The sequence below is a fragment of the Nicotiana tabacum genome, chromosome 22 (assembly GCF_000715075.1).
Source record: "Nicotiana tabacum cultivar K326 chromosome 22, ASM71507v2, whole genome shotgun sequence".
NCBI classification, from domain to species: Eukaryota; Viridiplantae; Streptophyta; class Magnoliopsida; order Solanales; family Solanaceae; genus Nicotiana; species Nicotiana tabacum.
Window position 1 is genome coordinate 72,633,049 of NC_134101.1, and position 20,857 is coordinate 72,653,905.

Below are 20,857 nucleotides of genomic sequence, written 5' to 3' on the forward strand. Positions count from 1 at the left end.
CGACTGAATATCGGGTTCGAGCAGAATAAAAATTCGAGACTAAGGAAGAGGAACGATTAAGCACGATAAGCGGGGAGCCACAATATCCGCCCTCAACCAAGAATTACGGTGCAAATCCCGCCCGATATCAATTGCAGATCAACAATTACCGAAAAAAGAAGATTTTTACTTTTTTAGACTTGTACTATGATTGAAACTCACATATTATATAAAGAGGAAAACCTTTTATATTTTAAACCAGTGTTGGTACGCATATCAAAGTGATAAAGTAAATTTTTATCTTCTAGCTGTTGTTCAAAGTATTCTTCAGTTCCTCTTTTCTTTAGTTACAAGCGAGCCCGTACCGAGGGCTCGATCAGAGCCAGTTTCGGTGTTCAATTCAAAGCGAGGCTTAATTGTTCTATCGCGTTTGGTTTGATCGTTTTTCTCTTTTTAATTTAATTCTTTGATGTTCTTAGATCATTCGTGTTAAATTAAATCACGTATTCTTTAAACCGCGAACAAATTTAATTGTTACTCATTTTAAGGATAAATACTCACTCTTTTACTTTTTTTTAAAGTAAAAAAATTAATTACAGTCAGGTTCTTTTTTTTTCTTCCGAAATACTATCTCATTATGGTTTCATACATGTAAACATCAATTTCCTATAGTAACAACAAATCAACAATGGACAGTGACATTTATGTATATTTCAACCGTGCAATTAATTTATGAATTCTTAGACTTTACCCAACTTTTCCAAAAGCAGAAAAAGCAAAATTTCCAGTCCAAAGTGTCAATCCTCAGTGGAAATTTTTAGAATACTGGATCCCTTTCATTTTCCACAATAAAGCAAAAAATGTTATATAACCTTATCAATATTTTTAAAAAAAACTTAAAACTAATTAAGTTTGTTAAGGTATGACCAAGAGATGTACAGGATTGGCAGAGATTTCTCTACTCTTAATATAAAATCTGAGCCTTAGAAATTGGTTATTTCTTTAAAAAAAATATTTTTTTATCTCTTTATTTTATTCAACGAGAATCTAAATTAGTCGATTAATATATTCTAGATAAGAAATACCTAAAGAGAATAAAAAGAACCAATAATATGATGAAATGGTTTACTTCAGCATTAATAAGGAAAATAATCCAAACCATTACAATAATTGCAATCTGTTTTTTTCTCGTCGTACGCAAATGGTTTACCAAGTCACCGTCAACGCTTCGTCGCGCCTATGCTTGATATCTTTGGATCTTTTTCTGTCTGTTAATGACGACACACCTTTTTTATTTTCCAACTACTGACAACAACCTTTAATCTAGTATTTTTTTTTATTTTTTCCACCAGATTTTATTTTTATTGGAGAAGGGCAAACAATATTCTTAAGGACAGAATAGTCTTTTCAAAAGTGAAAATGGCGGAAGTATTTAAACGGTTTTTGTTGGTTTCCCCGGAGAAGAATGAACAAAAGACCCGCCATTGCCTCTGTTAACTTCACCATGCCTATAAATTTTTCCATATTAAAACCCAATATCCCAATTTTTTAAAAGTGCTCCTTACTATAGAGAAAGTTGCTTAACACTTGATCATATATATATATATGAGATTGTTTCCACGTCTTGAATGCATTCATCAGAGTGAAAACTCTGCCCAAAATTCGCCTTATTTTTGAAAAAACGGAGTGACTTGGAAATAGAAATGGCAATGGAATTGCAAAGAGGATTTTCATTGTTTTGGCAGCAAACAATTGCTTTACTGAAGAAGAATTTCTTGCTCTCAATGAGAAGTAAGAGAGCCACATTTCTTCAGTTATTTTCGTCGCTCTTCTTCTTAGGTCTCTTGTTTGGAATCCAAAAGGCCATGGATTTTCGCTCCAAGCATCCATCCGCTATAGGGGCAGTCAACGATCCTCAGGCTCTGATGAATCCTCCTATACCGCCATGCGAGAACAAGTTCTTTATCAAGCGTCCGTGTTATGACTTTGTGTGGAGTGGAAGTGGCAACAGAAGAATTGAATCCATTGTTACTGGAATTCTGACTAATAATCCAGGTCGACCTATTCCTCCTACCAAGGTACGTACAACTACCTCTTTCCATCTGCTTTTTTTAAAATTTATTTTGATGGATGTATTTGCTTGATTTGTATGCCGATGAGTAATCCGTTCAATAGCTTGATTTTCTGGTCAAAGGGATAATTTCTTACGGAGAAATTTAAAATTAAAAAAGGCATTCTCCATGCACAAATTAACGTGCTCTAAACCAGAAGTTGGATCTAGGATTTCTAAAACATGGATGCACTACTAAAGAAAGGAGAAAAAAGAAAGTACACCAATATTCACCATTAACCCTTGAGGGAAGGGGAGAATAGCTATGTAATGCAGATTGCATTTCTTCAAAAAGGTTGCTTCCATGCTTCGAACATGTGAGTTGTGACTTACGAATCGCTAAAGAAACAACTCTATGGTTGCCATTAGCGTTCACCCCGGCCCAATTTGACATCAAATAGTAATTGAAACTAAAATTCCACTATTTAAAAAAACAATGCTAGTTATAATGTATATATTGTGGCAGGAGTACAATCCTGCTTGTATATGGTAGGTTATATGGAATGAAAGGAACATCAGATGTTTTGAGGAAAGCACAGAATAATAGATTAAAATTACAATCGCTTTCCCCTTTGGCTTTTTGGCGTATATGGAGAATGCAGAGTAGATAACTTATAGGCTTCCTGAGCAATTCCTTTAAAAATTCGAATAGACAAGGAACTGAGCTTTTGTAATCACCCTTTGCAAATATGCAGAGTCTTAGTGCTGGTATTTTTTTATCAATAAAGCTCATTTCGTTTACTATCATAAAAGAATACTGTGGCAGGACTTACATTTTATCAAGATAATGTATTTTCAGTACAGAATTCGGTTAGGGATGTCGGACACTCAAGGTCTGGATGAATGCAGCCATTAAAGTTTTAATTTTTCAGGTCAAGTCATTTAGTACAAAAGATGATCTGAACAATTGGCTTCTCAGTGATCCAATGCGTACCCCTGGAGCTTTGCATTTCGTGGAACGAAATGCCACAGTTATAAGTTATGGTGTTGTAACAAATACATCTACATACATTCAAGTTCCAAGGGTATCTGAAGATCCAACTTTCAAATTCCAACTTCCCCTTCAACTAGCTGCATCTCGAGAGATTGCAAGGTCCTTGCTTGGAGGTAGTATTAGATAGCAGTTTTCCTTTACCATGATAATTAATAAATTCCAAAAGAGTTATCATCAAAATAAAACATTTGTAACTTTAAGATTGTATCCTGATTTCACAGATTCAAAGTTCAGCTGGAATGTTGGTCTCAAGGAATTTGCGCATCCTGCAATAGAAGACCGTGAAGCTGGAGATTCATTTCAAAACTTTGCTTTTGTTGCTATTTTCAGTCCAATCTTCTTCTATGCAATCTCTATGTTTGGTTTTGTATTTCAGATCAGCTCAATGGTTCTTGAGAAGGAGCTCAAACTTCGCCAGGTAATATATCCATTTTGATAAAAATACTTGACCTGTATTCAACTTTTTTTTTTTTCTGATTTCCAATTTGATTTACAGGCAATGACTGTGATGGGACTTTTTGATTCTGCTTATTGGTGCTCGTGGCTTATATGGGAGGGAATTATGACATTCCTTTCATCCCTCCTCATTGTTCTTTTTGGAATGATGTTTCAGCTTCACCTTTTCTTGAAAAACAACTTTTTGATTGTTCTACTTTTGTTCTTTCTTTTCCAACTCAACATGGTGAGTTTCTTACTTTGGACTATTATAGTGATCATATATGACTAACTTAGCCATCGTTGCAGTAAATCAGGACCTAAATCTTTTTGCATCTTGATGTACTAGGTTGGTTTTGCTTTCTTAGTATCAAACTTCATCCGCAAGTCCGCTTCAACTACATCTGCCAGCTTTGCCATATTTGTAATTGGTTGTGGAACTCAGGCAAGTCAATTCCTGATCTAAACTTGCAGAACTCCTAATTATCTCTTTGTAACGCGTTTGTTTTATTCTCTTACAGACATTTTCAGGGGTTCTCTACAGTGACACAAGCCATAAAACAAGCTATAGAAGAACAATTTGGTCCTTCTTTCCGCCTAATCCCTTTTCAGGAGGTCTGAATCTGTTATTATATGCAGCAGACAATGGCGGGATCAGCTGGAGTAGGCTTTCCGAGTGTGACATTGATGATTCGTATTGCTATTCAATTGTATGGTAGAGTTTTATTTTAAATTTCTCTTTATTGGTTTATAGCAAAAGAATCTTATGTCTTGTAATTTATGATCTCTTCTGAAATCTAATTCTCCATGTACCTGAGATGATAAGAGATCCTATAACCTAGTTGCTGTGCTTTATCTCTTGCTTATGCATGTTAAAACTTATTACCCTATATTATAAAATGAAGTTGTTTGACCATTTCCTGAACTATTTTGACTTGCTAGCTCCATTACTATCGATGGCTCATTGCGACGTTCTTCCTGTGGCTTATTTTGGCTATCTACCTTGACAATATCATACCCAACTCAGCAGGTGTAAGAAAACCCTTATATTACTTTTTGAAACCTGGATATTGGAGAGGAAGAGGTGAAGAAAAGTTTAAAGGTACTACTGAGTTTTTGACTTATTAAATCTCATTTCCTCAGAAGTTCTATTGCCATCCTTCAGTAACCAAGCTTAATCTTCTTTTAAAATTCAGAAAATGCTCCATGTTGCGGTTCTGGTTCTGCGCCGCCACTTGACAGTTTTACTCAAGATGATGAAGATGTTCTTGTTGAGGAAAATAGAGTGAAACAACAAGCGGAGGAAGGCAATGTTGATCCTAATGTTGCTGTGCAGCTACAAGATCTTAATAAGATGTATTCTAGGACAATAAGCTTAAGTTGCCATTCTTGCTGCCTTCTCTGTTGCTACTGTAGATGCAAGATTAAGAAACCTTATAAGGCTGTCCAGGTGAATTTATCATGAACCTTGGTTAGGAAGTAGTATTTGGTTAAACTAAATGAGAAAATTAGAATTTCTTTATTTCAGTAATAAGTCATCAGATATTGGACTTCCAAAGTTGACTTAATAGAAACCATAGTTGGTTTTTGTTGCATCTCCCTGTAGTAAGATGGCTTGACCCTTACATGATAGAAGATGCATGCTCGCCAAATTTTCTCATTTAGAATCTGCACTTGAAATAAGTGAAGGCATCGTCTATTATATGGTTCTCATCAAACATTTTGCCCTCCAATATTTCTGCAGTCTGCTTCCCAAGGCTACATTATCAAGACAGCATAGGAAAACTTTTGAAAATTTCCTTTTCTCATTGTAGCATAACAGAAGATGTGTTGCAATGCAGAGAAGGTGCCCTTTCATTCAGGATGTATAGTTAAATATTAAGAATGATCCTTTTTGTTCAGGGTCTTTGGTTAAATCTTGAGAAGGATCAATTGTTCTGTCTCTTGGGACCAAATGGAGCTGGCAAAACAACTGTAATTAGTTGCTTGACTGGTATAACTCCAGTCACTCATGGAAATGGTAATAGCAATCCTTTTGAAAAGTTTCAAGTTAAACTGTTTTCTCCTTTGATTGAGAATGAATGATCACGTAACTCATATTTGTTGCTTTCTGACAGCACTGATCTATGGAAACTCTGTTCGAAGTTCGAATGGTATCTCCAACATAAGAAAGCTGATTGGAGTCTGCTCGCAGGTTGCTTTTCTGTCTCTCTTTGCTTCTCAATTCAAGTTTATGTGCTCCTTCTTGGCTTGATTTTTCTTTCATTAACTTTGTATGGCCATATTGCAGTTTGACACACTTTGGGATGCATTATCCGGACAAGAGCACCTTGAACTCTTTGCCACCATCAAAGGCTTATCACCAACTTCAAAAAGATCGGTAACTATATGAAGCAACCCTTATTCTTTTGGGGTTAGAAAATTGGATATTATCATCTATATCTACGTATTTATGACTTCACTGGCTTATAGTCTTATGCATCCAATTAGATTGCCGCAATTTTTCATTGACTCTTTGATTGGAGAAGTGGCTATTGCATATGATTTCTCACAAAACCTTATCCATTTACTTGAATGTCAGGAAACTAAAAAATTGTTGGCTGATGTGAAACTTGATGATGTTGCCAAAGTAAGAGCAGGTGGCTACAGTGGTGGAATGAAGCGTCGCCTCAGTTTAGCAATAGCATTGATTGGAGATCCAAAACTTCTATTTTTAGATGAACCAGTATGCAATGTTTAGAAGCTACAGTCTAGCATAATCCTTATATTGTTTATTCATTTCTGAAGTAAATTCATGGAACTTGTAGACAACTGGTATGGATCCTGTAACTCGAAGGCATATCTGGAGTGTAATTGAGGCTGCAAAGCAAGGACGTTCTATTATTCTGACAACACATTCTATGGAGGAAGCTAATATTTTATCAGATCGCATTGGGATTATGGCAAAGGGTAGACTTCGTTGCATTGGAACATCAACCTTGCTGAAGTCTCGATTTGGAGTTGGCTTTATCGCTAAAGTTAGCTTCAGTAAAACTGCTGACAATGTGAATTCCATGGCAAATACACTAGACAGCAAGCATCATGAGGCTGTCAAAGAATTCTTCAAACAGGTACTTTCAAGTAATAAAGCTTTTAAAAACCTTCTTCAATTGATGAACAAGTGATCTTGACTTATGTAGTTGTTTCACAGCATTTAGATGTCACACCAAAAGAGGAAGATAAATCCTTCTTGACTTTTGTTATCCCTCATGAAAAGGAGAAGCTACTAGAAGTAAGTACCTATCACGAGGTTCCTGAAGACAAGCATAACATATATTTTGATCACTCAACACTATGTTATCCTGATTTTATTTGCACATTTGTATCAGAATTTCTTTGCAGAGCTAGAAAATAGAGAACTGGAGTTTGGCATATTAAATATCCAAATTGGTATTACAACGCTAGAAGAAGTGTTCTTGAACATTGCAAAGAAGGCAGAGCTTGAAGTGGCTGCATCCGAGGAAACTATCATGCCGCTGATTTTACCATCAGGAACTACTCTCCAAGTAGGTGCACTAGTTGGGAATTATATTTATGTTATAGATTTAACTCATATACACTGCCACTATAAAGATGTTTACAATATCAACATACTTTAACCAATTATTGCAAGTTATTTATTGCATTAAGATTACAATAAAAATATACTTATTTGTTATTGTTGGTCATCTTAACCTGACGGTGTAAGATATTGTACATTGTTTGTGCACATAAATTAAATTCGTGTCTTATAAGCTGGTTGAATAGCATTCAGATGAAAAAGAGAACTTTCAGTTTCGAGATGATAATGAAAGTTTTCGACTATACACTAAAAAAGAAAGATGAAAAACAAAGTGATTGATTTGCATTACAATTTACAAATAAAATACAGGTACCTCTAGGATCAAAGTATGTGGAGATCCCTGGCACAATTTCCACAGAGAACCCCCGAGGCCTTATGATCGAGGTCTATTGGGAGCAAGATGATCATGGAAATCTCTGCATTTCTGGCCATTCAGATGAGATTCCAGTGCCACCTAATCTTCAAATATCAACTTCCACTTTAGTTATTGCCAAGCCGAAAGTCTAAGATTGAGAACAGTGAACAGTTTTAAGTATTTTCTTCTGTTGTTTTTCTATGTTGTATAGTATTTCCTAAGCATAAGAAAAGATTTTAAATGTTTTCTTCAAAGTTTACATAGGAACCGCGGAACCTTTTTTTCTTCTGGATATTCAGAAATAGAGAAACTTGCATTTTGGAACTTCGATAGTAGTGCTTTTTTGTTTTTGTTTTGGTAAACCAGATACTTAATTAATAATAATTACAGTGCAAACATGTTAGTAGGGCTGTCCAAGTGGCTAACATTGTTAGTTCGAGTGTCGTTAGACCATAGTTTTCCTACTAAATGTAGTTTCTAAGATGTCTGCCCATATTGCATCGTTAGCAAACACCGGAAGAGCTACCAAAATTCATGCCTTGTTAAAAAGCTTCCTCTTTGCTCCCTCTTTAGCTAGAAGGTCAGCCACTTGGTTCTGTTACCTGAATCTATGGCCGATGACTGGGTTCCCCAGTCGATCCATCAAAGACATGCATTTAAAAATAATAGGATTGTAAGGCAAATGACCAGTATTTAACATCTTAATAACTTCCATTGAATTAGTGTTAATGCTCATAGGAGTCAGGTTATGTTCTACTACTAATCTAAGTCCTTGGAATAAATCACTTAATTCAGCTAGGTTGTTAGTGATGTTAGGAAAGCCTTTCATGAAAGCAATAACCCAGTCGCCTGAATGGTTCCTGATTACACCTCCCATGCCCCGTGTCCCTGGGTTCCCAAAGAAGGAGTCATCATGTTTAGTTTGTAAGTACCCCTATCGGAAGGTTCCCACTTAACCTGGATGGTAGTCCAATGTTTTTGGGATTTATTTCTTGCCACAAGGTGGTATTCCATAGCCATGGCAATGCCATTCTGGACTGGTATATGGTCTTTATTGTTGAACAGATTGTTGTTCCTAGTTAGCTAGATGTTCCAGAAGCAGAAGGGGATAAGAAACTGCCACTGGATACTGTCATTAAAAGCCATATTCTCGAGCTTAGACCAAGTATCATTTCAAGAGGTTGGGTTAAAATGGAGGGATTGAGCTAGTGCTTGTGTCACACCCCAAACTCGGGGAGCGCGACCGGCGCTCAACCGAGTGAACCCGGCCGAGCAAACCTGTTAGATTTCCTTCTGCCCAAACTCATCCATGAATAAAGAGGAGATGTACTCCATTAATCAAACACTGAGAAGATTTCATTAACAACTTCCATTTTATTTCCATTAGCAACTTCATTCATAATTTCCAAAATATTACGAGTTTATAGAATTAGTGAAAAATATAATTTCCAAATACCAACATTTCTAGTTCAATTCCCAACATCAACCACAACCCACAACCTGTCTACGGAGCCTCTAAGTACAATAGAAGAGTAATATGAAAATGCCGGCAATAAGGCCCCGGCTATACCTCAAAACACAGTACATGAGAAACAAAAGATACATGACCTCGAAATGAAGTGGGGATCACCAAGTCAGCTGGAAAAAGAGTGTACCGCTATCACTGATCAATGTCGTATGCTGTAGAACCACCTGAATCCATTAAATATGCAGCGCCTCCGGCAAAATGGACGTTAGTACTGTCGAATAGCACTAGTATGTATAGCTAAAAGTCCTCTTTCAAAATAGAATGCCCATATAAGAAAAAAACAAAACATAGAAACATCAAGGCACAATCAACAATATTCAAATGTCCAGTTAAAACATAATAATTTTTAAAATACGAACTTCATATACAATTTTGGTTGAGAGATCATTAGCACCGATATAACACCGTCTTTGTTAGCACGAAGTCTGATCACGCCCGATCGGCTAGGCCATCTCTCCACGAACAATGTGGTTTGACATGTGATGCGAAAGAAAGTTGTTACCAAGAGTACTACCACCATGTGCGCAACACGACGTTCGATCTCCACCCGATCAGCTAGGCCGCCTTCCCACATATGCCGTGTGGGTTGACTTTTTCAATTCACAGTTATTACCAGTTTCATCCCAATTAAGGGGAATAATCACAATTTCACCAATATTTCAATTTCATTCCAAATAAGGGGAATAATCACAATCCACCCCTACACCGGCACGTGTAGTTTCAGGTGTGGGCCTTATGACCCACTCTTACTCGATTTTGCTAATGATGCTCCCAAAAATATCTTTTTGATTTGATTTGCACACAAAGGTAACATAAATACAATTGTACTCACATCAACATCTTTCACTTTGTATAAATTCTCATTAGTATTTTCAGTCATTCACAACAATAATATTTCCTTGGCTCATTTGGCCATTCACAAGATTCTTTATTCCTGGCACGATGGCAGTATTTCATATCCCACACTTTCACCTCTTTCAAATTCAAAGATCACCATCAAATATTAACATATAGAATATTCCGGAAATCACAACTTTAAGTTCATTAGAAATGAACAATTTAAGCACAATAAATTTTTTTACGAGAAATGGAGTAAAATAATTGGCAATTGATGCGCAAGTTAAAATCATCAACAAGCAACACATCATTTATTCTTGAAATACTTTCCCCCAAAAGGGGCAATACACAATTTTCACTCACGAATATGTAAGAACGCAAAACACATTGAAAATACTCACAAAGCATAGTATTTGTTAAAATAGACACATATGGCATGACTTGAGTACAAAAGCTTTTAGGCAATTCTGTTTTCGAAGTCATTTTAAAACAGTTGAGTCGAGGCTCATTTCATAATCTTTATCATATACTCTCATTTCATTGGCACCACTAGCCACAACTATAATTTAAATTCTTGGCACGTTGGCCACACTCTATTTCTTCAATTCGCTTATTTCATTTTCAAGCATCTTTAAAAATTATCAACAACAATATATTTTCAACCAAGACTTTAGGTACACATATGAGCAATTATGAGTCTTAAGCATATCGAGTTTTTCTCACCCAATTGGTATACTAGTTTTCATTTAAAATACGACTCAAGCCACAACATTTTAAGACGCAAACCATACTTTGAACATCTATCTTTCGACATAAGGCTCATTCGGAATAATCAAGTTTATAGGGAATAACCCGGAATATAGAAGTTAGGAATCTTGAGTCAATCATACTTGATCTTACGGAAACATTATGGATATCGATTATAAGAGAGAAAGTTTAGCCAACATACCTCGCTTTGAGCTTACATTAAATTGCTATAATATTTCAAAAATTCTAGCAATCCCAATCTATTTTGAGACATAACAAAATTGAACCATAATTAGGAAGATATTCATGGTCTCAGCTCATTTGAGCATTTTATCAAACACTAGGTGTGCAAATTTAACTACAAGGTTCTTCTACAAGATTTTCTTTACTCTACAACCCAATCTTTACCTATTTGAGCTCAACAATCTTCCCACAAACCTTATTAGTACAGACATGTATAGATAATACTCTTACACCCAAGAATCATACTCCCAATCACCCATCTTTTACCCCAAACTCGAAATTGAAGACTAGGGGTTTGAATCTTACCTCTTAGATGAAGATCTTGTGATTGGCTTCCTTGATTCTTGAAGATTGGTGAAAGATTGGATGATTAGAATGTTAGGTTTCCTCCTTCTCTCTCTAAAATGCTCTTACCTCTCTCTAAAAACCTCAGAAAAATACCCCAAAATAAGCCCCAAAGGCTATTTATCAAAATGGGGTTGGATTATGAAAATAGAAAAATTAACCCTCCGAAATCAGGTCTGCGGTCGCATAATGGACTGCACAATTGGTATGCGGGTCGCACAATGCACCGCAAAACTGATGCCCAGAAATGGGCTTCAATGAACAGGTCTGTGACCAGTTTTTCGGTCGCATAACCACTTCTGCGATCGCATAATGGTTCTGCGGTCGCAGAATTGGCGGCAGAATCGCATTCTACCAGCCTTTGGTAATTTGGTCATAACATCTTGTAGGAGTGTCAAAATGATGAACGGTTTGAAGCATTAAAAATTAGACTCGAAGATATTTCATTTGATATGTAGATCATCACATAACTCCTTATATATATGTAGATATGCTCGTTCAAAGTTTGGTATTGTGCGTACCCATTTGAAACTTTAGTCTATCATGAAATTTTCAACTTGACTTGGACTTAGGGCTCTCCTTAGACCCCACATCACTTATAATATGTCTCGTACACTTATTATCATATCCAATTGATATCCATTATATTAATAGTCCTTGTCTGCACACAAAATAATATAATTAGCGCACATCAACTTTCTTAATAGCGCTTAAGTACTTCAAAATTTTTCGGGGTGTTACAGCTTGATTTAGGGAATATTAACATAAGTTACACCAGAAAGCTTTGCATTGGTGCATTGAAAGAATAAGTGATATATGGATTCCTCAGGATCATTGCAGATAGTGCAAGAAGGGCTTAAATGGACCCCTATATTATGGTATTTGTTGTTAGGCAGTCTGGAGAGAGCTAGGAGCCAGGTGAAGAATTTGATCTTATTGGGTCATCCAGTTTCCAGATCCATGTGAATGAGGTATCTTGGGCTGGGGGTTACTTCCTTAGGAGTGAATAAGTGAGTAGGCTGATTTTGAAGAGAATTTTCCACTACTAGTAAGGCCCCATATGAGGTTGTCCTCCTACTTCTCAGTTAATCGAGATGAAAGTGTTGTTGATAGTGTGGATGGCAGGCTCATGGATGTGGAATGAAAGGTTGTCCAGGTTCCATTTTCTATTACTGAAAAGGGAGAAGATCTTGATGTTGTCCTCCCCAGGCATTTTTGGACCACTTATCGGGCTATCAATGGGTGCTAGATTTGGTACCCAATTATTAATGAGGAAACTACTCTATTCCCTTTATTTATTACCCATCTGGATGCTCGAGTACAAACTCTGCAACCATCTAGAATGTACTGTCAGGTCCTTGATAAGGGCTTCCTTTTAGTAGTGGGTGAGCTACAGTGTTTTGCAACTAATGTTTTATCCCATAATGTATTAGGTTTGGGGAAAATTCTCCTAGAAAGGCCCGAGTGGCAGGCCTTATTCTTCAGCTCAGTTTTTTGGATGCCAAGACCACCTTGTATCTTAGTTTCGGTAATAACATCCCAACTGAGCATATGCATTTTTGCTTTTCTCAGTAGTAGTATCCTAGATAAAATCCATCTGAATCTTATTAATCTTCTTGGTGATGTTAATGGGAAGCTTAATGAATTATATTACATGGCTAGGATACTGCCAAGGCTAGCTTTAGCCAGGGTTGTATGCCAGCATGTTGAGGAACTTGGTCTTCCAGCCAGCTAGCCTAGTGTCCATGTTGTCAATTATAAATTGGAAGTCCTCATTGGTGGCTCTCTTATGGAAAATTGGGAAATCAAGGTACTTGCCAAATGAAATGCTGACTTTAATGCCTAGGATGCCGGAGAATAGATCTAGGTCTTTAGACATAATGTTTCTAGAGAAGAAAACTTTGGACTTGATCATGTTGACCTTTTGACCTAAGATAGAGTTGAAAGTATTGAGGTTCTCAATATGGTCTCAGAGTTTATTCTGTTGGCTCTGGCAAACAGTGTGAGGTCATCTGCAAAGAATAGGTGAGAGATTCTGGGGCCACCTCTACTGATGAGAATTGGAAACTAATTGATTTGGTCAACTTACTGGTCAATCTGTCTAGATAGTCTATCTATGCATAGGATGAAGATGTATGGGGACAAAGGGCCCCCTGCCTAATACCTCTAAAGGGGGAGAAGGGTTCAGTTCTATTTCCACTAACTAGGATAGAAATGGTGGTTGGGGTGATACATGACATGATGAGCTGAATCAAACTTGGTGGGAAGTTTTAGAGATGATGGTACTCCTGATGAATGACCACTAAAGCCTGTCAAATGCCTTTTCTAGGTCAACCTTTATGATCATGTTGGCATTCCTCCATTTCATTTTGTTAAAGTAGGAGATATTCCTAGACAATGATGGCATTGTAATAGGCTTTCCCATTGGAGAGGAAACTAGCCTGGCTAGGACTAATGATAGAGTTCAAGTGGGATTTTAGTCAGTTGACAATGATCTTGGTAACCAATTTATACATGGTGTTGCAGAGCCATATTGGTATAAAATTCTTAAGCATAATGGCATTGGCACACTTAGAGATGAGGTAGAGGTAAGTGGAGTTCATCTCAGGGGCATTTTAATGGTGGACAATACTTTCAGACAAAACTCATTGACCTGCTGTGATACTAGACTCTAGTACTTTTGGTAGAAAATTAGATGGAGGCCATCAGGCCCAGGCGCCTTAGAGGGCTTGAATGAATTGAGTGCCTTGGTGATATCATTGATGTTGAGTGGTTCGTCAAGACTATGTTAGGCATTATAAGACAAAGTATTGTAGCCAGTGGTGTTATGATTATCATTGAGTAGAGTAGAGAGATGATAAGTGGTGTAAATGCTAGGGATGTTCAAAACCGAACCGTAACCGTTAATCGAACCACAAAAACGGCTTATTATCTTATTGGTATCGGGTTATCGGGGTAATGATTGGTGAACGGATTAAAATTTTATAATTAACGGCTTAATAGTTTAGAGGCGGATTACTCAATTTTCTTATCGGATAAACTGTTAACCCGTTAAGAATTTTTATATTTATACTTTTATCCCTATGTATATAAAGTAATATTTGAAACCCTAAATCCCTAATTTATCAAATCTCAATTCAACACTAGGAGTAGCAGCCCGTAACAGTCATCTCTTTTCTCTTCTATATCACCTAAAATTCTAATTAAAATTTTACCCAAATTCCTAATCTCGTCATAGAACATGTAAGGTTCAAGAATTTTTCTTGTTGAGAATATTTAAATATTTGCTCAGCTAGACAGCAACTTCATTTGAAGTCTGAACTTTTTTCCATAAGGATAGACATCCCATAATCACTTAGCTTTGCCATGTGATGCTCATCAAGCAATATATTACTCGTCTTCAAGCGGTTGCTAAATGAAAACGAAATTGCGTTGATAGCCTCTGAAGTCAGACAATATGACAAATTATCTAGTTCTCTACTTCTCTTTTATTGTCTATTTTATTTAGCCGATAAACCGCCCGATAATCGTTAATCCGATACCAATTTGTCTGATGTCTTATTGGATGGCTAGTAGATTATTATATTTATGAACTAATAACCGATAAGCCGAACGATTAAGAATAAATATCCGCCCGATCCACCCACTAAGTACCCCTAGTAAATGCCCCTGAAGTCGGATAGAATCCTGTCCTTGATGCCTTCCTGGTCATGGACCCAATGTCATACCTCATTTTTCAGGGACATGATTTTGTTCATCCTTCTTCTATTGATGGTCGAGGTGTGGAAGAATCTAGTATTAGCATCTCAATCACACAACCAATTGATCTTGGCTTTGAGCTTCCAGAAGTCCTCCTCACATCTCAAGATGCTAGAGAAATCCTTCTGAAGCTGGGATTCTAGGTCCTGAAGAAATCTACTGAAGGGGTATTGAGGAGACCTCCGGATACTAGCTAATATATCCATGATATGCTTTTTCTTATGGAATATATTCTCAAAGACTTCTTTGTTCCATTGTGGGATTTGGATTGGAAACTGAGAGAAACCTGAGTGAAGTTGGATGAGCTAACTAAATATTGTTGGATAATGTTTGGTAGGTTAGGTGACTGCACCATATTTTATCAAAAAAACCCTGAAAGGCCTAGAGGGTGGGATTTTGGTTGTTGTAGAGAGACAAGGGCAAGGGGCAGTGGTCCGAATAGATTCTGGGAAAGTGAGTGACATTGGACTCAGGGTATATGTTAATCCAATCACTTGTAGCAAAGCACCTATCAAGCCTTTCTAGAATAAGGCACTACCTATTAGTGTATCTCTTGTTGCTCCAGGTGTACTTAGTACCCTTAAAGCTAGATCTACTAAGTTACACTAATTTAGATAATTACAGAAATAGTTGGTTCTATTTGTATTGATGTTATTGCCTCCAAACTTATCCCTGGCTTTCATAACCTCATTAAAGTCACCTCCTACTAACCAGCTTCCCTTAAAGACAGAATCAAGGTATACTAAGTTCTCCCAAAGTTTAAGCTTATCACTAAATAAGTTTCTAGCATAACAGAGAATAGGAAAAAGTTGGGGGGGAGGGGGGGGGAGGATCGGGGTTGTACCTTAACCATAACATGAACTCCTTGCGGAGTAGTAAAAATATCCTCCAGCTTAATGATGTCATCCTTCCACGTAACCACAATACAACCAGACTGACCTATAACGGAGGATTGGATTTGGGCATTGAACAGAAGCTCAGTAGTGAGGTATTTTGTGATCAACCATATGGGTTTCCAGTAAAACAAGCATGGATGGATTTTGGAGCTTGACCATGGAAGCATAATGCCTTTTAAACTCTGAGCTATTGGCTCCCCTAGCATTTCATATTATGAAGTTCAGCAGTAGCTTCTTATTGATGTGGTGTCTTCCTCTTTACACACTTTCCCTTCCCCTTGGCTACTGTCGTAATTTTCTCCCTATCCAAGGCTGGTTTAGGGCAATTATTGAGTTCCCTAAGTTTTGCTATGAGTGCGTTTGGAGATCTAGACTGCAGCTTGAGAGATTTCTTGGACACAAAGCAATAAGCATTTCGCTGAACGCTCTTTAAACTATACCCTCTGGCTTTCTTACAATAATATTACTTTTGTTTTTGGTACCCCTAGACTTGCTAGTTGATCTCCAAGTCCGGATTGGACTCCTTCAAAAAGTCTAGGGTTTGGTTCAGCACGCAGCCGCTGGTCTCCTTTTGGGGAGGCAGTATCGGTGCTTGTGGTGGTTTCATTATCAGAACTACTTTCGATACTATTGCTGGTGGTCATAGAAGGAAGGTGGGGGGGGGGGGAGGGGGCTTTGGTGGATTCTCCAGGGAGACTTTTGGAAAGAAGGGCATCGTTTGGCATACCTGACCCATCAGAAAGTTGAAGTCCTCCATTGTCCTAAGCCCTGACGAGTGCTGAGCTTGTATAAGGGTGGTGAATCATAGTTGGTGGCCAAAACTGGCCAGTCCTTGGTCCATCCCCATCGTGATCGATTGGGCTAGGAAGATGGGGTTTTGTACATGCACTGCTACTGGGATTGTGCCTATGTTTAGATTGAATTTGTCTTTGTCCCTACTTCACCATTTCTAGCCAAGAGCTCGGAACATGGTCCGGTGGTAGAGGCATCGATACCAAAGTCAGAGGCGGTAGTGGTTCTGCCTCCATCTTTAATTTTTTGGAGTCCGGTGACTGCGACGTTGGTAGTATTGGAGTTGGTATCAGTTATGGTGGGTGGGTGATTACCCAAAGTGATAATATAGGTCTCATTAGACCTTTCTAGTTGGCCGTTAAATATACACTCTGAGCCGTGCGTCTGATTGAAGTGATTGTTGGTGTCACTTCACCTGCATTGGTATGATGATTACCTATCGCAAGTATCTAATTTGGTATGGATTTTGTTAAAGAACCCACACCGGAAGTGATTATCGCAGAGGGCGTAGGGGTAACATAGATGGTGTTGGGGAAGAGTGTATGGGAGGGTGAGAGTATGTGAGTGATGGAGCGTGTGCAATCATGTGTTATCAGTAGGGCCCTACTAGAGGGCCCATCCTCCCTTTTGGATCCTAAGGCAGGTCCCTTGTTAGCAGGTCGAATTTGGGGTGGATATAAAATTTAGTACCCTTAAAAGGCGTAACAGCTCTATTAACATCATCTAAAGGGGATCTTTTGCAAGAAGCATCTCTTGAAAGATGTTGATGCTCCTTAATTCGAGAAGCATTTTCATTTTTGTTAAGATTTGAAGCAGGGGCATCACTGTAAGGGGGCAGGTCCATTGAGTTTCTTTCCCCATATTGCTTTCCTAGGTCCTCTTATTTGCACTTGTTTGAATTTTATTTTTTCCCTATATTAGAAGGTTTGTGTTTCGAGGAGCTTACCTGATGAAGCATCAGATATTTTTACTTGGATTGCTTTTGATTTATCATCTGGTTTTGTTTGTTATTTAGCACTCTTTGTTTGCGCTATCCTATTTCTTGGGAATCTGATAGTTTGCCATCCATCTTATTCGTGAGCTGGGAATTGGGATGGTTGCCTCGCCCTGTCTTGAAATTGGGATTGTTTGGTGGTTGCACCTGCCTGCCGTATGGACTATGCTCCCACAACTGATACATAGGACGCCTTTCCCTTCATAAATGATAGGTTAAATGTGGGTGGGTATGGTGACACTATTTATTATAGAAATTTTTCCTGGGACTTGAATGCATATTCTTGCGTATCTGACTCTTAAGTAGATGTGGTTCAGGAGTCCACTTTAAGGAGTCTTCTTACTTTTAGCCCAATTTTCTCCAGTATTTCATGGTTGTAGAACTTTGTTAGTAATTGGGGAAGCCTTATCTAAATAGCAGTGGAGGTCAGGTTGATGTCTGCTGGGATAAAATTTGGTTCCCTTCTTCCAACTGTGAGGACATGGCTGGAGATGAACTAAGGGTCTTCATGTAGTACCTTAGTCATGCTTTCCTCCAAATTGAATTTAATGATGAAAAGGTCCCAGCCAGATCTATCTGTATTAGATTCTTCACATGTTTTCATAGTTCATTAAGCTTCGGTTTAAGTGTCAAGTGTGGAACTTTCCATCCAAATAGCTTAATGATAATAGAAAATCTCCATGGATGATAATATCTTATTTTATCCTCTTGTGACAAAGTAATGGGATCTCTATCCCTTAGTTGCTATGGCTGAGGATCACTGCTGAGATGGTCCCTTACATGGGAGGTAGTTGTGGATAGTCTCTTGTCCTCCAGTGCATCTTTGAAGGATAGTTTGAGAAAGGAAATTTCCTCCATCGCATAGTCCGCTATGTTGGTTGGTTGATCAGGAGGTTCTAGTGGGATTTGAGTGGAAATCTCTATAATAGAGGGTGGTGATGAAGCCATACCTTGGTAGATGTTGAGAGAGAGTGTGTGTGTGTGTGTATGTGTGTTAGTGAGAATTATAGAGAGTGGTTAGAGTCTCTTTCTCTAGTCGAAAATAGCGCTTTTCTTTTGATGAAGAAGGCTATCCTTGTTTTTTTTTTTACTTTGAATGAGTAACACACATAATTAGTACAAGTTGGCTAGTTGCTATTTGGTACACAGTTTTTATAGAGCCCTAAGATCATTCGTCCTTCAAAGTTGTGGTCCATAATACCTGAAGGAAACATAACCTTGTAGACATTAAAATTCTATTGGATCGCGCTCATATAAAATTTGGGCTAAATTATAAATTGAAGACATATTAACGTAAGTCAATAATTTTGGTCAATAAATATAGATTTATTAAATTCAAAATCAAATGACTTAATTTAGGCCTCTATAAGACGAGCTTAATCCATGTTCTTCAAGCTTAGGAGCCCACTAGAGTTACTTGGAGACTACTCTACCTAAACCCTACCTTGTATCTATATAAAAGAGTCACCTACTTCCTTTTAAAGGCATCTTAACTGGTGGAAGAAAAGAAAAGAGCAAAACATATTCCATATATTTCTTAAGAAGTCCAGAGCAAGAATGAGAGTTTGCGAGAAGTCTTTCCCTCAAGAACAATGCGAAGTGGTGCTCAAAGTTCTTGACCATTCAACACATCACTAGAAGTACATTTTTCATTCGAGAACATGCTTCATTAGCCCTCAAATCAAGGCAAGCAAATCGGAGATTAGAATCAGGGGATACAAACAAAGTTGTACTCATAAACGAAAATCAATAAACTATTATTTTTTACATTTATTTTGTTATTTTGTTATTTTTTTAATGCAAAACTTGTGACGAATAAATTTTTGGCATGCCCGATGGAACCACTCTACCCCTTATATCTTTATCTCATAGATCAAATATCCATATTGCGGAGTCGATTACTGTGATGGCAAAAAAAAAAAGAATTATGGTGCCCATCCAAGAATAAACAAGTAGTGACAACTACAATCTCTGGTGGGTAACGTCTTACTATGGTTGTCCAATGCAGTTTTTCAAACGAATCCAACTTTAGCAAATCTGAAGATTCGTCAAATTCGTCAACTTCAAACGTGGTGAAGAATGCATGGTGGTCAATGCGGCTAATGTGGATGCGCAACTTGCTACGATGATGCATACCATCGAAGCCTTGAGAAATCCATTGAGGACAAAGATCGCCAAATTGTAGAAATCATGAGCAAGTTGGAACTTTACAACCCTGGTGAGTCAAGTCACGATCCAACACCATAAGCGGAGGTTACTGCCAAGTCCATCAATGTCCAAAGTGTTGATCAGTCAACTTCAGCTGCAACGTTATTGTATTTTTTTTATTAAATTTTTCATTATATTATAATATATATTTTTTTATTAAATTCCACTAGGCGTTGCGCCTAGGATTAGTTTTCATATATATAGAGAGTAAAGTACAACAAAGGAGGGGGACATGAACCTTACCTCCAAAATTATGACGGATATACACTTGGTCCTCCAAGCATGACGACCAAGTAAATCCTGAAATTTGATGAGTTAGGCCTATGATGATGTATCAATTGCCTATTCTTAAGTGATAGACAATTGTATATACAAAAATAATATGAAATGACTCTAGGTCAACTATACAAAAATGCACAAATGATCCTAAATCAACTAAACAGATGAGTAGGAAGGTCATCTTCCATATACAACAAGACCTACATCTAGAGTAAATGTAGATTTCTCCTATGGAATATGGCAAAAAACAGACGAGTGTGCTATAAACTATCTTCAACTTGGCTCTGACATTGAGGCCAAAGAAAGCCAAGTTGAATATAGCTATCAAAATGACCCACGTAACTGGGCAGAATTATTGCTGCTGAATGATATTTTTGACAGAAGAGAATGAGAAAATTCATGCTTCTTTCATCCAGAATACTTTACAGCAGGCAGGTTTAACTGGTGATCCAGAGCTGAGTGAGTTGCAGCATCCTGTAAACTTCTGCTTATGTAAGCTGATAGGGAAGTGTAGGATAACTAGGTTTGGACCCCTAAGTGTGTCCTGCTGAGTGCCTGCAGAGGAAGCAGGTTGGTGCTGGTGTCTGAAAGTATCCATTTGGGCAGAAACTTTCTACTGGTGAGTTGAAGAATAAGGTGCTAGATGTTTGCGGTTAGGTGTTGAGGTCCCGGTTTGTGTAGTAGTGTCCTTCTGAGAGCTGCATGTTGGTGTAACAAGTTGTGTAGATGGGTTGAAAAATCTGAGGGTTCTCTGA

At 37.7% G+C, this 20,857-nt stretch overlaps 1 protein-coding gene across 1 annotated transcript; it reads left to right on the plus strand.

Moving 5' to 3' along the window:
* Nucleotides 1-1,436: 1,436 nt before the first annotated feature.
* LOC107774521 (ABC transporter A family member 11) lies at nt 1,437-7,758 on the plus strand. The gene is made up of 16 exons (XM_016594070.2): nt 1,437-2,057; nt 2,962-3,196; nt 3,305-3,501; nt 3,580-3,765; nt 3,868-3,963; nt 4,040-4,228; nt 4,461-4,620; nt 4,715-4,968; nt 5,421-5,538; nt 5,636-5,712; nt 5,809-5,898; nt 6,100-6,243; nt 6,326-6,628; nt 6,709-6,789; nt 6,887-7,063; nt 7,429-7,758. Exons 1-16 carry the CDS (start codon nt 1,683-1,685, stop codon nt 7,624-7,626), a joined length of 2,880 nt encoding a protein of 959 aa, XP_016449556.1. The 5' UTR covers nt 1,437-1,682; the 3' UTR covers nt 7,627-7,758.
* The last annotated feature ends 13,099 nt before the right edge of the window (nt 7,759-20,857 follow it).